The 18,510-nt window shown below is 38.8% G+C and overlaps 1 protein-coding gene across 6 annotated transcripts in view; it reads right to left on the reverse strand.

The window, feature by feature from the left end:
* The window catches only part of FCHSD2 (FCH and double SH3 domains 2), a 246,548-nt gene that overhangs the window by 36,361 nt on the left and 191,677 nt on the right, over window positions 1-18,510 (reverse strand). For 4 of the 6 annotated variants that reach the window (XM_034759165.1, XM_034759164.1, XM_034759170.1 and 1 more), the window contains 3 exons: window positions 17,477-17,599; window positions 9,924-10,019; window positions 8,788-8,859 (listed from right to left, as the gene is read on the reverse strand). In XM_034759165.1, the coding sequence (XP_034615056.1) occupies window positions 8,788-8,859; window positions 9,924-10,019; window positions 17,477-17,599 (291 nt within the window). The remainder of the gene's footprint in view (window positions 1-8,787; window positions 8,860-9,923; window positions 10,020-17,476; window positions 17,600-18,510) is intronic. The other 2 variants (XM_034759167.1, XM_034759166.1) reach the window with 1 other exon arrangement.

Here is an 18,510-nt window from a genome sequence, read left to right on the forward strand (position 1 = left end):
CTGTCAAAAACATTTACAAACATTAACTTTCAAATCCTGTTTACCAGATAAGTCTTCAACTTAGATCCCTATCCTGGAAACACTTAGGCATGTGCTCTACTGTAGTGGTTCTCAATCAGGAGTACATGTACCCCTGGGGGCATACAGGAGTCTTGCTGGGGGTACATCAACTCATCTAGCTATTTGCCTAGTTTTACAACAGGCTACATAAATAGCACTGGCAAAGTTAGTACAAACTAAAATTTCATACCGACAAAATGAGAAAGTCAGCAATCTTTCAGTAATAGTGTGGCTGTGACACTTTTGTACTTTTATGTCTGATTTTGTAAGCAAGTAGTTTATAAGTGAGGTGAAACTTGGGGGTAGGCAAGACAAATCTAACTCCTGAAAGAGGTACAGTAGTCTGGAAAGGTTGAGAACCACTGCTCTAGTGTATCAAACAATCTACTTGTCCTCACTTTCAAGACCCTTCAGGACCTATCCCCACCCTACCTATCTTTCATACAGTATTGAAAGTTTGACTCCCGCATCTGATGGTGGCAGACTATATTAGTCTCTATCTCTCGCTCAATAAATTCACTAACAAGCACCTTTGTGCTTTCTCCCATGCTGCCCTTCACACTTGAGAGGAGACAACCATAAAAAGCTAACTCATTATTCTCCTTCAAATCCTTCCTTAAAACTCTTTTGCCACAAAGTCTATAAAAACACACTTGACAACAGACAGGCTATTGGTGTGCGGGGGTTACTGCCTATCATGCTGACCAAAACTGTCTCATTGTTTTCTGTACTGCTGTTGGGCTGTCTATAGCAATTGGTTTTCTTTTGTCTTATATTTAGGTTGGAAGCTCTTTGCGGGCAGGGACTGTTTTTGTTCTATGTTTGTACAGCATCTAGCACGATGCAGTCCTAGGCCATGACAGGGGCTCCTAGACATCATGAGAATACAAAACGTTTAATAAAAGATGCTTAATTTTAAACATGGGAGCAGTCCCACTGATTTCCAATTACTTCACCGGGACCACTCACATGTGCCAAGTGTTTAGGACTGGGGTCTTCATTTGTTGCAAGGTATCTGACTTGATTTAACATCTTTCAAAAAGAGGAAAACTAATCTGCTTCTGCTGGCTAGAGAGCCAAGAAAGGGCCCAACAAGCTGAGCTAAATATAGATGAACTTTCTGCTTTAGTCTCTCAGCTTGGAGTACAGTGAAAACAGTGTCAAGTGCTAAAACTCAGTCTTTTAAAGCAAGCAAACAAAATACCTGGTCACCTAAAGAACATGAAGTCACTGACTGGTTGCAAAGTTGAGAGACTAGCAATTATATGCTGGTTCTCAAAAAAATTACTGTATTTAATTTGTAGTCATGTCTCCAACTTTTGTCCAAAAGGCTATTACAGGTGCAGGATTTGTCTTACAGAGGCAAGTATGCAGCTTGTATATAATCGTACATGCAATTATGCTGGATACAGATTGCACACTTGTAGTTTTGGCAGTAAGAAATGCTCACTCCCTTGAACCTAATAAAAGCTCAACGCGTTTTTCTAGTCAAAAAATAACTGTTTGACAAAGAATAGAAAGAAGTAAACATACACTACATGCAAACCACTAACACAAAGCACACCTAAAAATCTCTGCCAGTACTTTTTAAAAGTTCAAAATATGATGCTACCATGCGAATGTCACATTGCAAGACCTACCTTATGATCAAACCCTTTTCTGGGATATGCATGACTTAAGTTTCAGATACCTGACATCTAAACAGTAGCACTCAAGAAAAGCATCAGACAAATTTGGTGCCTGTTTTGTTATTATATAGAACAACTCATTTAATTTTAGTTATTAAGAGTCAGCTGGGACTGCCCTTGCATTTCAGAAAGATGGCTTTTTTTTTTTTAATTGTGAACAGGAGCGGCACCAGCCTCTTCCCAGTGGGGGAGCTGAGATGGACCAGACAGAAAACTGGGGGGGCTGTGCCCCCCTCCATGGCGAGATCGGACTGCAAACCAGAGCCAGGCAGCGTCGGGCGCTGGCTGCTCACAGCCAATAAGTGCTGCCAGGATTGGGGCACCTGGCTCCGGGGCCGGCTGAGCCCTCGGGTAGCAGCTACTGTGGGGGGTGGGGCACAGGAGCCCGGGCCAGAGTAGGTCAGTACAGGCTGCTGCGGGAAGCCCCGGACCTTCCACCTGCTGTGGGTGGCATGGCTCCAGTAGGTGGGGACACGGGCTGGGGGCTGTTCTGGGCCCCCTGACCCTCCACCTGGGCTTACTTCTCTGCAGCTGCTGGAGCTGGGTTCCCGGCCAGCAGCAGCCACCGCTCTCTCGGCTCTGCCTTCAGAGCTGGGCAGCCGGAGAGCAGTAGCTGCTACAGCAGGGGCGGGCAAAGTTTTTGACCTGAGAGCTGCATCAGGTCTCATAAATTGTATGGAGGGCTGTGGGCTGGCCCCCCACCTCCTATCTGCCCTCCCCCGGGACTCCTGCCCCATCCAACCCCACCCAGGACTCCTACCCCATCCACACACCCCTGCTCCCTATCCCCTGATTGCCCCGGACCTCCACCATTCCATCCAACCTCTCCTCTCATTCCTGACGGCCTCCCCGAGACCCCTACCCCATCCAACCTCCTATCCCACCCCCGCACCCTGACCACCACCCCGAACTCCCCTGCCCTCTATCCAACCCTCCCAGCTCCGTGCCCCCTTACCACGCTGCCTGGAGCACTGGTGGTGCTGGAGCTGGACCACGCTGCCACCACCACACAGCACAGGGTCAGGCCGGGCTCTCCAGCTGCGCTACCCTAGGAGCTCACAGCCCTGCCACCTAGAGCATTGCACCGGTGGCGGAGCGAGCGAGCTGAGGCCGCGGGGGAGGGAGGACAATGGGGGAGGGGGTGGAGGCTAGCCTTCCGGGCCAGGAGCTCGGGGGCTGGTCAGGATGGTCCCGCAGGCCGTAGTTTGTCCACCTCTGTGCTATGGCGTGGCTAAGGCAAATTTTGGGGTGGCTATAACCCTTGGAAGCTCCCAGAACTGACCCGATTGTGAACAAGACATATTGTTAAAAAAAAAAAAAAAAAAAAAACACTAATTCCAAGGACATTCTTTTGTTCTGATCAAGAGATTCCAAGGGGACCCTGACCTGTTATTGGGTTAACTGAAACATAATACATACTTCACGTCAAAAGTAAAAACAACCCAAAGAAGGGCTTAGTTTAGTCACTATTGTTCATTTAACTGCATGATTCTGCTATTGTAATTTATCAAAAATTCTGAACATTTTTAACCTAAAATCCCTATTTTTTACTTTAATGTCAATAATTTATTGCCTTATTGTTCAAAGCCTTTTTGGTTCACCTTGATAATAAATAAAGAGCATGTGGTCTGTTTCAAAAACTGCTTTCACCTAATTTTTTTCTATCACCTCACTACTGCTAATCTCGGAACTCCCAGCTAAAATAAGAAGCAGGGTTATACTGGCAAGTGAGAGGGTAAAAAAGGGTAAATTTGGGCATATTTCCTGAAGTCCATATGGAGGGTTAGCACATGGTGTCTGTATGGAGGCCCCATATGGTGAGGGTTGTGGGGTTTTTGTTGTTGTTGTTGTTTTTCTTTAATTACACACATTTTGAGGCACCTTATGTCCAGTAGTGTGCTGCTTCTTACCTCTCCTAGTTCAATTCTTTCTTCTGCCAAGGAAGAGAAGCATGGGTGAAAAATGCAATGATGCAAAATGATCAGGAGGATCAGCTTGAGTTCTCTGTACATACCAATTACCATTATGGTGTGTGAAAGGCCAGGGGAACACCCCATCAAACATAAGGCAACACGAAGTTGTCAATTAAAAATAAAAGACCCATTTTCATCACAGAGAGGCTGGTTCTAGGATGTATGCATGGAGAAAGGGGTGCCAGGCTTTCCAGTGTCATCTGGGCCTCTTGACAATCTTGGGAAAATAACAATCCATCACAAATTGTTGGCTAAAGGTAAATTCTCTACACTAAAATATTTTACTGTTGGCAAATAAAGCTCCATTTAATTTGTCCGTTGAGACTAGGCATAACGGAAATAGTCTTTATTTGAATCACTTTTCATATGGAAGAAGTAATTGTAAAGACATTCTGTACTGTTGAAATTAACAATTCATTGAGTAAGTTCCTTTAGGGAGTTGGATATTTATTTATTGTGCATTTGGATTGCAATGTGATATCCATTTTTGGGATCACAGCTTCACTTCAGATTACTACTACAGCAGTGAATTTTCTCTTTAATACACTAAAACACCCATGGGGTTGTCAAAGTAGCTGAGGCCAGGCATTTTAGGATGGAGTTATAGACAAGCTATAGCTTTGCCTCTCTATGCCTCCATGTTCATTTTAGGAAAAGAAAGGGCTGGAATCTCAAACTGCTTTGTCTTTATGGAGCATGTTAGAAATAGTTCTCAAATACTGTCTAGAATTTTAATTTCTGGAACTCCTAATTTCTCTGTCATCATGGCTAGCACTGTCAGATGTTGGTGATCAATAGCACTACTAGACCTCATTGGTGATTTGAGCTCCTCTCTTTATTGTTCCTTACTTACCTACTTAAGTCACTTCATTAGTTTAAATGATTGGGTTTGAAATACTTCTGCACTCTAATTTTTGGTGTTGAATTTTGAATCTTTGATTTATTTTCCATTGTTTATTTAAAAAATATTCATACCCGCTCACTCAAATTCACTTGAAGGAACTACAAGAAAAATTAATTTTCTGGTACAGTATAGAGTGAAATTTGCAGAGAAACTCACAATTCCTCACTTTGTACAGACAGACAGCCAACTATCATAGCAGCTGCATTTCCCTCTAGCTATTCCCATATACAACACATTGTCTTATAAGCAGAAATACAGAAGAATGGCTGTTTATCAAATATGCACAGTGAAGAGGACGATCTTCTAAATTAGTCTTGGCACAGATACTGACTCTATGGTCATCTATTCTGGTAGTGACTGAAAACATCAGTAGACAGAAGATCTGTGTAGCTAGGGGTCTCGCTGTTTTTAAATTACTTTAACAATTGACACTTGTTTTTAACCAATTGTTCAGAATCAGACATGGACAAAGTTTACTGAATGCTGCTATCAGCATGGTCTCTAGATGCCACAAAAATTTATGTACTTAGACATTTTAATTTCCCCATATGCATAGTAAGGCAGGAACCATGTTAAAACTCAGCCACAGTTCACAGATCAGATGACTGAGTTTGTAATTCTCCATAATTTTCTTCACAACTGACCTTTTAATAAACTTCAAATATGATTACATATCACAAGCCCCAGATTGTAAACCTGTCCGTAAGGAGGGTCACAAACGAAAGAACCTTCAGTGACATCAGCCACACACAGAATGTGTCAAATTATATGGATAATTTTACAGCTTTACAGAGTCCCCACTTAGGAAAGACACCGGCATTTATTACCAACACCTATCGAACTGAATGGTTGTATTTCTTCTCAGCAGCAATTCATAGTATCTGAAGTGGTAACATTTAACCATATCAAATTTGCTTAATTTCTAGTAAAGCTACATCTAAAAGTTATCTAATTATTTTGTACCATTTTAAAATATGTCAATTTTTGTATACCTTATCAGGTAGGAAATTAGGGCCTGATTTTGCGGACTGTGAAAAAGTAGTCTAATTGGACTTGGAGCTACTCATGAAAGCAAGGACTGCACATCACTGGGTCCTCCTTACTTCTTCACTGACTCACTAAGGAGCCTTAAGTGTAAGTAAGTTTAATTTCACTTACACCCACTTTAAGGCCCTTTCATATTGCCAGAGCGATGTAAAGAGGACCTTAGTGGAAATGAGAATCAGGCCCATATATTTTTATAAAATGTTTCTAGTCTGAGCTGGAACAAGAGTGGACAAACTCACCTGCACGTTCAAGAAAATAGTGAAATTATTATCCCTGCTCCCAAATACAACTTAGGACATCAGGTCTTAAAAGTCATAATCTTCAGCTTGGTCCTTAAGGAACTAAACTGCGGAACACTCACTAATGTTACTGGGACGTTCAATGTTTACTTCCTGCACTGCACCTATGCTGAAAATGTATTAACATCAAAATGTATCTTTAAGTGTGTTTTATAAATTAAATACTTTTTCAAAAAATTAAACTTGGTAAGTTAGTAAATGTTAATGCCAACTAGCACTAGTTTAACCTGGCTGAGAGAAAGACAACAATCCTAATACTGTAACAAGAGACACTGTAATTACAAAGGCCATGAGTAGAAAAACAGGAAGGAGAATTGCCTCAAAAGTTTAGTGTCAGCTCTTTGTTGCCCTTATTCTCAGTTTTTTGGAGACGCTTTTCATTATTTGTTGCAGTTTCTCACACGATAACATGTAGTTCAAGGAAGGGGATCCTTTTCCAATCAGGAAGTATAAAAAAAGCTGGCTAATCTTCTTTAATATTTTGCCATGCTCTTAAAGATATGCTTATCTAAGTATTGTGGGGATGGACAATATGTATTCTGTACAATGAACTTTGTTGACTTCTGATTAGAAGTTCACTTTGTCTTCTAAACAGAAGTCCTGATGATTAAACTCCCCATTATGTTAGCTATAACGCTCTTCATCTAGAGCCACTGCACAGGTTAACTGAATTCCTTTTCTTCTGGAGGAAAAAAGTGTCCCCCCAAATGCATTTATTTTTTCTACTCATTCTGAAAGGCCTTGTGCGTCTGTAAATTTTCCTCTTTAAAGGAGCAAAAACTAGAGCTGGTTAAGATTTTTTTTTCTGGTCAGAAAATATCAATTCTTCAAAACTGAAATTTCTCCTTTAGAAAAAAGATTTGATTTTGTTGAAATATCGCATTTCAACATTTTTGAAACAAACAAGTTATGGTTTTTGGATCAAAACAACTGTTTAGAAATTTGAGTTAATTTATAGAAAAATGTAAAAAAGTCAAAATCAAAATGAAATGTCTTGAAATTATCAAAACAAACATTTCAAATGACCTAATTAGAATTTTTTTTCCAGAATTTTGGTTCACAAAAACATTGAAGATGTTGACTTTTTGCCCTGATTCAGGATGGCAAAATTTTCTGACGTACTGAAAATTCTTATGGGTCAGGAAAACAGTTCCTCACTTATCTTTACTAAGAACCTCTCATGGCAACTGTCAATGACTACCTGTTGAGAGAGAGAATTATCAGCTTCCTCCTTTCAGAGGCTGAAGGCACTAGGTTTGCTGCACTCCTAGCTCCTGAGAGCTTTAGACAACTCAGGGACTGTATGACAATCCTTTATATTCCATCGTACTGGGGAGCTCAACAGTCAAGCCAAGCATTCACATTTAAAACCAGGAAATACTGCAATTCATCTGATAGTGGTGCCTAAAACCCCCAAACATGGACCTCAGCTCCACCATGTCAGGAACTTATTCTGCAAGGAAGCTCAAAACTATCCTTTGGAAAAATAGTATTTTAGCTAAGAATGGCAGCTCACTCTGCAGTATATTTTCTTAACCTTTTAGAATGCAAATAATCATGCCTATCCCATTAAAACCCACTGTATCTCAGAAAATCTTCTACACAAAATGGCAAGAAATAAGTGGCAAAAAATGCACAATAGTTCTAAATCTTTCAATTATAATTTGACTTACTAGAAAATGTACCACTTCTGACTGAAATTCAGAAGCAAAAATCTTGAGTGAAAACTTAAAATGTAAAATTATAGTCCCCACTTTCACACAGTTCTAAGTCACCACTCTTGACCCAATTAAGTGAGAAGTATTTGACAGTCAAGACATGAAGCTTTTTATGATTTTCTTGGGGAAATAGAGAATTTCAGAAACAGCTAAAACTCCAGGAAAAGGCTGTGCAAGGGAAAAAAAAAAAAAAGGAATCCTAAACTTGGGTATGGTCAGGCAAGTGAGAGACAAACTGTCTTTAAAATACTGAGGCATGATGTTTTACATCCTTGGCTCTGAATGCTCTAGCACTGCTTTCTAGAAAGTTCTTGAAGCTCGGAACATCAGAGATGCATATTTGACAAGGCGGAACACACAGTGACCACCTCAAAGAAGAATCTTATTTGTAATGTTGGGGACTTTATGAAACTAAATTAAAGTTCTATTTCAGATGTGGGTAGTTCTCTAGAAAAAGGGGAGAATTTATGTGGTTTGGGGGGCTGGTTATCAGCACATGCTAGTGCTCCCTTGTATGTTATGAGTCTCAGTCTAATTTTACGTTGACAGAGACAGAGAGAGTTACGTGTATTTTTCTCAAATGATCAGTTGGGAGTTACATTGCTTTATTTAGTACATGCCCGGGTTTTCCTACCCCCTGATATCACACATGAAAGCACAGAACTGATATGTATCTACTTAAAAAAAAATATTGTTGAAGACCCCTTGTCTTGTATGTATTACAAATATCTTCAGTTATATTAAAAGATGAAATACTGAGATAAGCCTCTCTATGCATGTCAGAGGAGTGACAAATACACACTTCACTATATATCCTCAAGCTGTGAAATTTTAATTACAAATGATGTGCAAAGGCACAAGATACTGCAGAATGCAAGAAGCTATAAGTGAGAAACTGATCCATACAATTAACATAACATGAAACAAGAAAATGGTAATTTAACGATTAGTTCTCAAAATGGAGCAAGTGAGTTATGTCCTTATATATTATGCATTCAGTTGCTACTTATGCATGACAGTGAATTTAGCACTCACATTAGCATGCATACCAGTAATACCACAAATGCCAAACACTGATGGACAAATACTACCATATACCTCTGCTATAGTCATTCTCATAGCACTGACCAGTGAAGGCTCAATATCCACCAGCTGAACTGCATTAAAACTCTGAATGACAAAGATTGCACAAGGACAGAAACACAGAGCATACAGTTAGAATTACAAGGCACACACAAGTGAGGAAATCCAGCACACGGTACTATGAACAACCTAGCACTTTATGTAAACAATTTGCTCTATGGAGAAGTTAAGCAATTTTAATTTTTGCTTATCGTTTGTTAAGATGGAAAGCCAAAAGATAACAATTTCAAGGGCGATTTTGTTATAGCGGTTAATGTTTATTTCTGGCCAAGTTACTCATACAGTCCATAACATATCCATTAATACAATTTCTTGATTTAAACATTCAATGTGAGGCCAGGCCCTTTTTTTCCCCCAAGCAGGATTTACCAAATCTGAACCAAGGAATTAAAAAGCTGTATAAGGTTCTCTGCTATTTTGAACTAAGTTTAGGTTTAAAAAGACTTATACTTAACTCTAGGAGAATAAAAAATCAACATAGACAATTTCTATTTTGAAAAAACCCTTCAGGAACTTATCCATTATACTGTGATTTACTCAATTATAATTTCACCAGTGATTTTTCTGAAAAGTGGAATATGTCAAAAGACTGCATGTATTTAGAAACCATTTTGGAATACAATGTCAACTTTATTTAAACCAAAAAGTATATATATTTCCTTGAGTCAACTGAAGGGAATAGGACATTTTATTTGGCAAATCATTAAATTGTCTATTTGTAACCTTACCTTTATGGATGTTTGGAGAACCTCACCAGAATATAACAGAGTTTAATAGGTTTAGCAAAAACTGTTAGCTCAAAACAGAAATCCATGATGTTAGTCATGCAAGCAGGAGGCAAAAATAGTGCACTTCTTTTGCAGGTGACAATACTGGCATCTGTTTGGAGCTTTATTGTAATTACACACCTATTGTGAGCAGAGCTGGTGAAATCAGGTCAGTGACCTCTACCTATTCCAGGAATACCAGCTGTGTTAGTGAACACTGAAAGATTAGCAAACAAGGCTAGTTTCTTACCAGTTTGCCCCCCAAAAACCTTCTTAAGAACAGAACTGGAATAACAGAATCATAGAATTTAGGAATGCCCTTACGGTGTCGCTGTCACTAGGCTGGAACTGGAAGGGCTGTGGTCTGTGAAATACAGAGCTCTCCTGTAAAAACAGTTGAAGATTGTAATCCCGCACCACCTGAAAAGAGAACAAATTCCAATTTAGACTTTTTTTTATTTTGTAGAATTGGGGCGTATTATATTTAGTGCTGCAAGGATAAAATGAACACACTGTACTTCGAATTGGGCCCAAGTCTGCAGCTGCGCCATGCATGGAACTCCCATTGGTTTCAACAGGAATTCTGTTGAGAGACAAGCGGCAGAGTCAGGCCCTAAGTCAATGACCCTATACATGGATTGCTCGCAAGGGCTCTGTGGGGTGTTATCCAGTGCAGAACTGAGTTCTAAATAATTATCTAACCTTGTTTTTAGATAAGTATCAGAGATTATCCAATGGAAAATGCCACTGCAAAAGGAAAAGTGGGGAACAAAGCAAAGAGACAAATATTTAACATTTCAGTTACACAAACACTTGACCACTTATGGACAATTCTCCAAATACAATTTGTATTTTAACAAATTGAAATGCTGTCATATTTTTCCATAAACAGTCAGACTTTGATTAACCATAGAAATTACTTGATAAAACATTTGAAAAATGAAGCTTTAGTTGAGTTCTTTATAACTGAATATATATTACAGATGGAAAAATTGTCAGATAAAATGTGCATATCTTTTATACTGAGGTTAATAGTGTGCCAATTAAAAACTGCTTTAGCTACAGTTAAAGACATACCACCAATCTATAATTTCCAATACATTAAACGAAGTATTTACATATCACAGTCAGTGTGCATTCACACAAATACTTAGCAATTTGATTTTAAAAAATGTAACTTGCTGAACAGAGATTTTAATACTTTAACTGTTGGAAATAATGTGTAACACACTTATGTGTAACTATATGGCCAAATATACATTACTAAGGTTGACAATTTAAATGCAGATTTCTATCTGGGGATTCAAAATATATTTACATAGTTAATATTCATTTGGCCACACTGCAAAAGACAGAGGATTTTGGATGATAGTTTATGCTGCTAATTAGGATGTATGTCATAATATATTAAAATACAGAAATTTATGTTGCTGAAAGGTTGAGTGGTTAAAAAATGAATTAAGTCAAGAAAGGTAAGTAAAAGTATTCCTTATTAGCAGTAACTCACTCGCATTTGATAATAAGGTACACATTTACTGCAACTGTGTACCTACTAATCTCAAATATGCCCTATGTAAAGTGCAGATGACAAATTCAATTTGTGACACCTACATTTCCTGAGAAAACTGATTAATAAGTTTTTGCATTTGGTTTTCCTGGTTTGTTAACATGAGATTAAGATATTAAAATGTATTTATTTCACTTTGTTCTGTTCAAAATATGGGATCTTTGCACTGACAGCAAACCCTAATGTGTCCAGACAGGAAAATAGAGAAAAATTAAAAGTACTATTATACTACAATGTATTTACAATGCTCCAAAGTCCCATAAAAAAGTATTTCACCTCTAAATTTAGAGGAAATTTCATACTACATGTATGGAAAAGTGATTTTTATATTTCTTATAACTCAGATATTTCAATTTCTTTTCCAGATTAGTCTGAGACTCCTCCTTAAAGAGAATTTACTCATCTATAAGTTTTCCATTTCTGTAGTTTTTGAATAACCTGACTATAAAAAAGTTTCTATAATTTTTTCATGCTTGGATAACTAAACCAGCCAAATAGACATTGCTTAAACTAACTAAAATATTCACTTTTAGTCTGGCACCAAGGGAAGATTTTTTTCAGAAACGTATTAGCAGGCAAAAAAAGGATAATAAAAAGGGAAGCCCATGTTGTTCCTTGGTTAGATCATTTTATACTAGAAGGCTACAGTACAACATTAAGATATGGCCTAGTGAATGCTGCTGTTTTCTGAACCATCTTTTTTTTATTTTTGATTTTGGGGTGATTATATTCTCAAAGTTACATGAAAGAAAATGTTAATGAAATTTCCTTACTTAAAAAAGGAAAGAAAAGAATTAAAGCAACAAGAGTTCTCAACCCAACCTTCCCTAGTAACAAGGGCTCCGTCTACCCCTTCTCCTGTGGCCAAACCGTTTCCCAATGGAAGTCTTCGTCTAGCCCCAGAAACCTTCCCCAATCCTCATTTCCGACTGGAGCCAACTGCACTAGTATATGTCAGTGCTCATATTTGAATATGAGAATAAGTCACACGTACATACACATGTACATTTTAACATCTGAATGTGTGATCAGATTACATAATTAAATGCATTCAGTTTAATGTGTTCAGGACATTAAAATATATGTATGTTCTCACTTTCTCGGTCCTGAAGGGAGCTATGAGTTTTGGTTAGGGTTTCTATAGCTGAGAGGTGTTGGTAGTTTTGAAACTGGAGGATGAATAATTAGCAGTTCTGGGAGGGAGGCTGGGTATTTGTCATTGAGGTGAGGTCATTTCCATGGGATATTGTGATCGCACAATCAGACTAATGGTATTTATCATTAGCTTGCACATTTAAATGTAACATACTAGGTATACTGAATTCAGAGATTCAAAGGGCATTGGATCCTTTAAAACACAGGCTTTGCAGAAGATGGCAGGAGACCCAGCCAAAAGGCTGCCAAGGCCTACTGGCCTCTTCTGATACATTCTTAAGGTGGTGAGGGATGGGGAGGCAGAGTACTAACTTTTCACTCTCCCTTTCAAATGGTATCAGAAAGAGCCAAGTCCGGCACGTGATGCAGTACCCTAAAGGGATTAATGGAGGCCAGATGGGCCAATTACCAATCAAGCAGCAAATGAGGGAGATATAGGCTGGGTGAAGAGCCTTGATCAGAGGGAAGCTCACCTGAGCAGAAGTGAGCTGGGGCAGTATAAACCAGGAAGCTGGCAGCAGCAAGGACTGCTGGGAGGAAGTTGGTGGTCACCCTCTGTTTAATAGAGAGGGAAGGAGGGATCCCAGGGAAGAGGGCATAGTGGCATACACTGAAGAGATCATGGTGGAGAAGAGAGCCTGTGGAATGCAGGGTAGGAAGCAGCAAGGTCAGGGACTGAACAGCGGAAGTGGCACTGACAGGGCAGTGAAGTGGAAGACTGCCTGGGTAACTGTGGGAGTGACAGAGCCTTTGAAGAACTAAACCCCAGAAGGGGGGGAATGCTGAGTGACCTGGCTGGAGGGCCGAGTAACAAAGAGGACGCTGCAATTCTTGGAGCGAGAGAGGGGCTGCAGGCTGACAGGGAGATGGCGTGCAATCACAGGAAGGGCTGTCGGCCTTGCAGAGCTAATCCCCAGAACAACCAGGAGGAGGCACCATCCCTGTGATGAGCGGAGCACCCCGTGACAGGCAGAAAATCTCCTAGTCACCTAATTCAGATTTAATGCACTCTGTATATGCACTTGTTCTGAATTGATCATCTAGTAAATGCACATTTAAAAAAAAAAAAGCGTAGCAGCCGACAAATGTGTATGAAGGATTAAGGGGAAGTGAGGACAACTGGTCCATCTTTACACCATTCTTGATAGATGCTTGGAGACTGACCATACCACACATACTGAGCATACCATTTTCAAACAGAACTCTTTAAAACCAACATTTTTTTATTTTAGCACAGCATTCCTTACTGAGGACATCATAAATGCTACATTGGAAATTTTGCGACAAAGCTGCTTTTCAAGTTAATTCAAGGTAGAAAACAGCTTGTACTCTACACTTGTATAACTCAAAAGTGGATCACTTTTTCCAAAGAAAAAATTCACCTCAACAAGACCATACATGAGACAGTTCCTCTCAAAAGAATTATTATTTAGTTATGAATGACAGAAGACGACTATATAACTATATTATTATTACTGTCCTGTTACAGTAGACTACATGTCCAGCAAATAAACACTTGTGGGGCATTATGTACAGTGTGTCTGGCAATTTTTCTGAAAATAAATAGACTGCCTTAAGCAGCACATTTTAAGGCTTCAGTAGCAGCATTTCAAAATTAACCTGCATTTTTAAATTCAGAAAATTAATTGGATTTCTCACTAATGCAAATCCTTCAGATGCAATAATTACAATTCAATATATTCTTTTCTCTGGTCCACCTCCTAAAAACCAAATGGTTAGAATGGGCTAGCTTAACCTGACAGTAAGCAATATCAATTACATAATGCACAGTTACTGGTGTGCATTATAAAATGGACACTGCAATCTGGGGTGGTGTATCTTCTCAGTAGAACTAGGCCTCAAATTCAGCAGTTCAAAAACAACTAATGGGATTTTACTGAAGTGTTCCAAAGAAAATTAACCTTTAAAAGGAGTTGAAGTTTGGAAAATTTAAGTCCAAAAAGTAAAACTCTTGTGTAAGAGCAGGCAGTTAAAAAGCAAGTTGAATTACAGGTTATGCAGGACTCTCCAAATTAGCATGAATAAAACCTCCGTACCACAACACATCACAGCATCATGAACTATGTATAAGCTCCGTTCTATAGAAAAACATTTTAGCAGGAAAGGTATAACTAATACATTTTAGAAAACCTCTTCAAATGACCTAAGGTATCGTTTCCATGTGTATGTTTTAGGTCTGGTATTTAGAAAATTACCAAGAAGGAAGCATGAAAGGCTAGGAATCTCTTCTTTTTCATCGTATCGAGACTTGATGGTCACAAGATATGGAATCCTAAAGTTTCCACTGCTTCAGGATTGAATCGCAGTTTTAGGTGGAGGAGGAATGAAACTTTTAGCTGATTTTGCTTTTTATTTTAAAAAATGGCAGCTGTTTAAAGCTGTTCAAAGGTCTAGAATGTTAGTAGTAGTTCCAGCAAAGATGGATTAGTGGGCTAAGGGCAGGTGAGGCAGTCAAAGTACACAATAAATGGTTAGGGTCTTGACTACCTAACAAGTGATGGCAGGTTACTTTTATTTATTTTGATGTATAGAAATGCTAAAGATGGTGCACTTTCATATGCTCTAGGTCAGGGGTTCTCAAACTGGGGGTCAGGACCCCAAAGGAGGTAGTAAGGTTCTTACATGGGAGATCACGAGCTGTCAGCCTCCATCCCAAACTCTGCCTTGCTGCCAGCATTTATAATGTGTTAAATATATTAAAAAGCATTGAATTGATGGGGGGGTGGGGCACACTCAGAGGCTTGCTATGTGAAAGGGGTCACCAGTAAAAAGTATGAGAATCACTGTGCTAGGTCAGTGGTTCCCAAACTTTAACAGCCGCGAACCCCTTTCACTAAATTGTGAAATCTCGTGAACCCCCTCCTAAAAATGAATATTTCCAGGGATTTAAGTTTAAATTTCCTCAGTGTGATGGACATGCTTGCTTTGCTCTGCATAGTTCTTGCAAGTCCGGAACCACTGGAGAAAGATAAATTCTCAGGTCTGGTTGGCATCAAGTCTGTTTCTGTTTGTTTTCAGATGTGCATACGAGGAAAATGGAGCGCTGGGGTTCGGGCTGCCGGCTTCCCCGCTGACGGGGGCAGGGCTCGGGCTCCCAGCCCAAACTGCCCTGCCCCACTCTCCCTGGGGCTCAGGCTGTCTGCCCTGCAACCGGGTCCCACCTGCTGCCTCCAATGCCCGGGGTCCTCTGGCCACCATTAGTGAAATTTTTCTGGCGAACTCCCTGTAACGTTCTGCGAACCCCACTTTGGGAACCACTGCTCTAGGTGCTCTTGAAATATTTAAAAAATACATCCCATTGCTTTTGGTTAAATGCCCTCAGCTCTGGAATTCACCTTCTCACCCCTTTGGTCTGTTCGAGTCCTGCCAGGACCCCTGTAAAACATGCTGAAGGGCAGAGAAGAGAGGATGGGGAGATGATACACTTCAGTGAGTTTGTAGGTATTTTTACTGTCATTCTGACCTGCTGAGTTTTTATAGCAGCAGAATTTTAATAACTGATACAGGCCTTTAGTATTGGATAGGTTCTTGTCTAAATGTGAAGAACAAATTTATCACATGGCTGTGCATTTTCACACCAGCACATACATTACTGCTTGTTGTGTGTGTAATTCAATCTTTCTGTTTAAGCATAAAGAAAAGGAAAACAGAAAAGAATGAGTTAACACCAACATAACGAACTAGATAACAGCTGTAAAAGTTATTTTCAGATATGACTGCTGTGGTTCCTTTTTTGTTGCTTCTCCAGGTGTTGTGGTAGTTTGGAGAGGCTGAAAACAGAACTACTTATTCCAGATACAACGCAGAAAATGGTTACTGTACAAAATAAAATGTATCCAGATTTCTGGTTGAGTAGACGCTTGCTGGCACAAGCTCTCTCTCTAGCTAAATTCCATAAAAAATACAACAAAGGTATTTTCTATGCAAGCGACCTTTAGAAATGACAGTTTAGGCAGTCAATTCAGAGAAAAAAGCAAAGTATTGCACCTTGCATTCTGATTATGAAATAATAAATAAAATACTGTAAAATAAATATGCACAAACTCTATAAACATGTGGCCACTATAAACTATTATACTAATTTGGAGAGCATCAACAGGTCAACTATCACGTCTTTAATCATTTGCTTTTGTATGTGTCATAGTGTTGCTTAAAGTAAACTCCTTTGTCTGCAGAAGGCTAAAAGGTATTTTCATCTTCTACCCTGAAATTGCCAAATAAACTCAAGACTGGCTAGAATATAGCAGTACATTTTTAATCTGTCCATTACATTCTACAGCTAATAAAAAGTAAGTTCACTGCTCCAAAACTACTATAACAAGATGAATGGGGAATGATTTTAAAGAAATATGTAGTTTGGTTTCTATGAGTCAACATTCAGAGTATAAATAATATACTCTGTTCCTGTATGAGCCATGATCACTCATACAAGGAATATTACAATTATACCATAATACCTGAAGTCTAGTTGGCTTGGGTTTTATTGGAAATCTTTAATAGTACTCAGGATTTGCAGGAGAGGAAGTTATGCAAGTTGACATGCCACAAAATGAATTTGTAAATGACTAGCCCTATTTCTGATTTTGGTTACTTGGGGCAAGGAAACAAAGATGTTAATTACAAGATCCTAATCTGTTTTCTATATTGACCAATTTCAAATCCAAAAAAATCATATGTTATGGTGTTTTGTTTTTAAGTTGATGGTCAATTACTAAAAAAAAAAAAAAAAGGATCCAAACAGTTTCATACTGCTATTTCTTCACAGATTACTAATGTTGCTACAAAACCTTCATGTAGAGTGAAGTGCAGTTTCTCTTTCTAAGCGTGTACAGTGAACATAATTGGATGCTTCCCAATTGCTGCTGCAGTATCTAAAGAATCTGTAGAATGCAAATGCACTCAAGAGAATGCAGTACTTTTGCAGCAACAGGGAAATTTCCCAAAAATGTTCCTTTAGGTTTTGTCAAATTGAATGTAATACAGGGACGAACAGAAATATAATACACCTTAAGAATTCCGTATATTTGTCAATATATTTTGGGAATGAATCTCTAGTGTCCAAAAGATAAAACATACAGTAAGTTATTGGTCTTAACTATTCAGTTATAAAGGATAACTCAGTTAAAAGGCTTACCCGGCTGGAAGTTTCCAATAAAAATTGGAATGTATTCTGTACAGCTTGGCATGTCTCTAGCTCAGTCCTGCTGAATGCCATTAAATAATCCTTAAGGTGATCATATACATTCCCATCAAGAGCCTGTATAAAGAAGGGAAGAATTATAAAAGAAAAGTAATTAAAAAGTGTGCAGGATAATTTGATTTATATTCATTTTTTAGATTTATAATCCAAATTCTCTAAACACAATAATCAGAATGGCCTGGAAGGGTGAACATCTTTCACTAAACATAGTAGCAAAATCATTGTCTTAATTCCACTAGATGGCACCACAGAGCACTATAACAACAAGTGTATTTCAATAAATATGTTTTCCATCCAGTTATGTAATGTATCCATTGCAGAATGCTGAGGTCAGGTTTGGATAACTGATTTTGCTTAGAGATATGTTCTCAATGAGAAGAAAGTGACCTTGCAAGTAAAAGGCACGTACCTTCTACTGCGGAGGATGTACTTTATTGTGAAGCATTCTAAATGCAGTCATGGGGCACTTAATAAATAAAAAAGTAATAATCTGAAATATAGATAATATTGACTACAGCAAGAACTACCTGGTGTCCATTATTTTATGTATATACACACACAAATAACCTATCCATGCACACAAACATCAGCTGCACAAAAGCACTGGCTATCATTCATGTTGCAAACTATTATTACATTAAAGCACAGCTCAGAGGCCATGTTGAGCTAATTGCTGTAAAAATTACATTGTCAACCCTAATCCACACAAAGTTGTGCCAGTTTAATTTAACATATATTGGCAAACTGATTTAAACCCCTGCAACTGTGTGTGTAAAGACATTCTTATATCATCTTAAAACTGGTGTATATTCTTTCAGCCGATATAAATGTGTATGCCAAACACACGAAGTTGCACCGGTTTAACTAAATCAGTCAAGGAAAATAGTGCCTGTTTTCAGGTTTCTTTGAAAACAGCTTTTGATTAGTGTGGTTAGCGCAAGCAGGGCCGGCTCTGGGTTTTTTTGCCG

The sequence above is a fragment of the Trachemys scripta genome, chromosome 1, assembly GCF_013100865.1.
Source record: "Trachemys scripta elegans isolate TJP31775 chromosome 1, CAS_Tse_1.0, whole genome shotgun sequence".
NCBI lineage: Eukaryota > Metazoa > Chordata > Testudines > Emydidae > Trachemys > Trachemys scripta.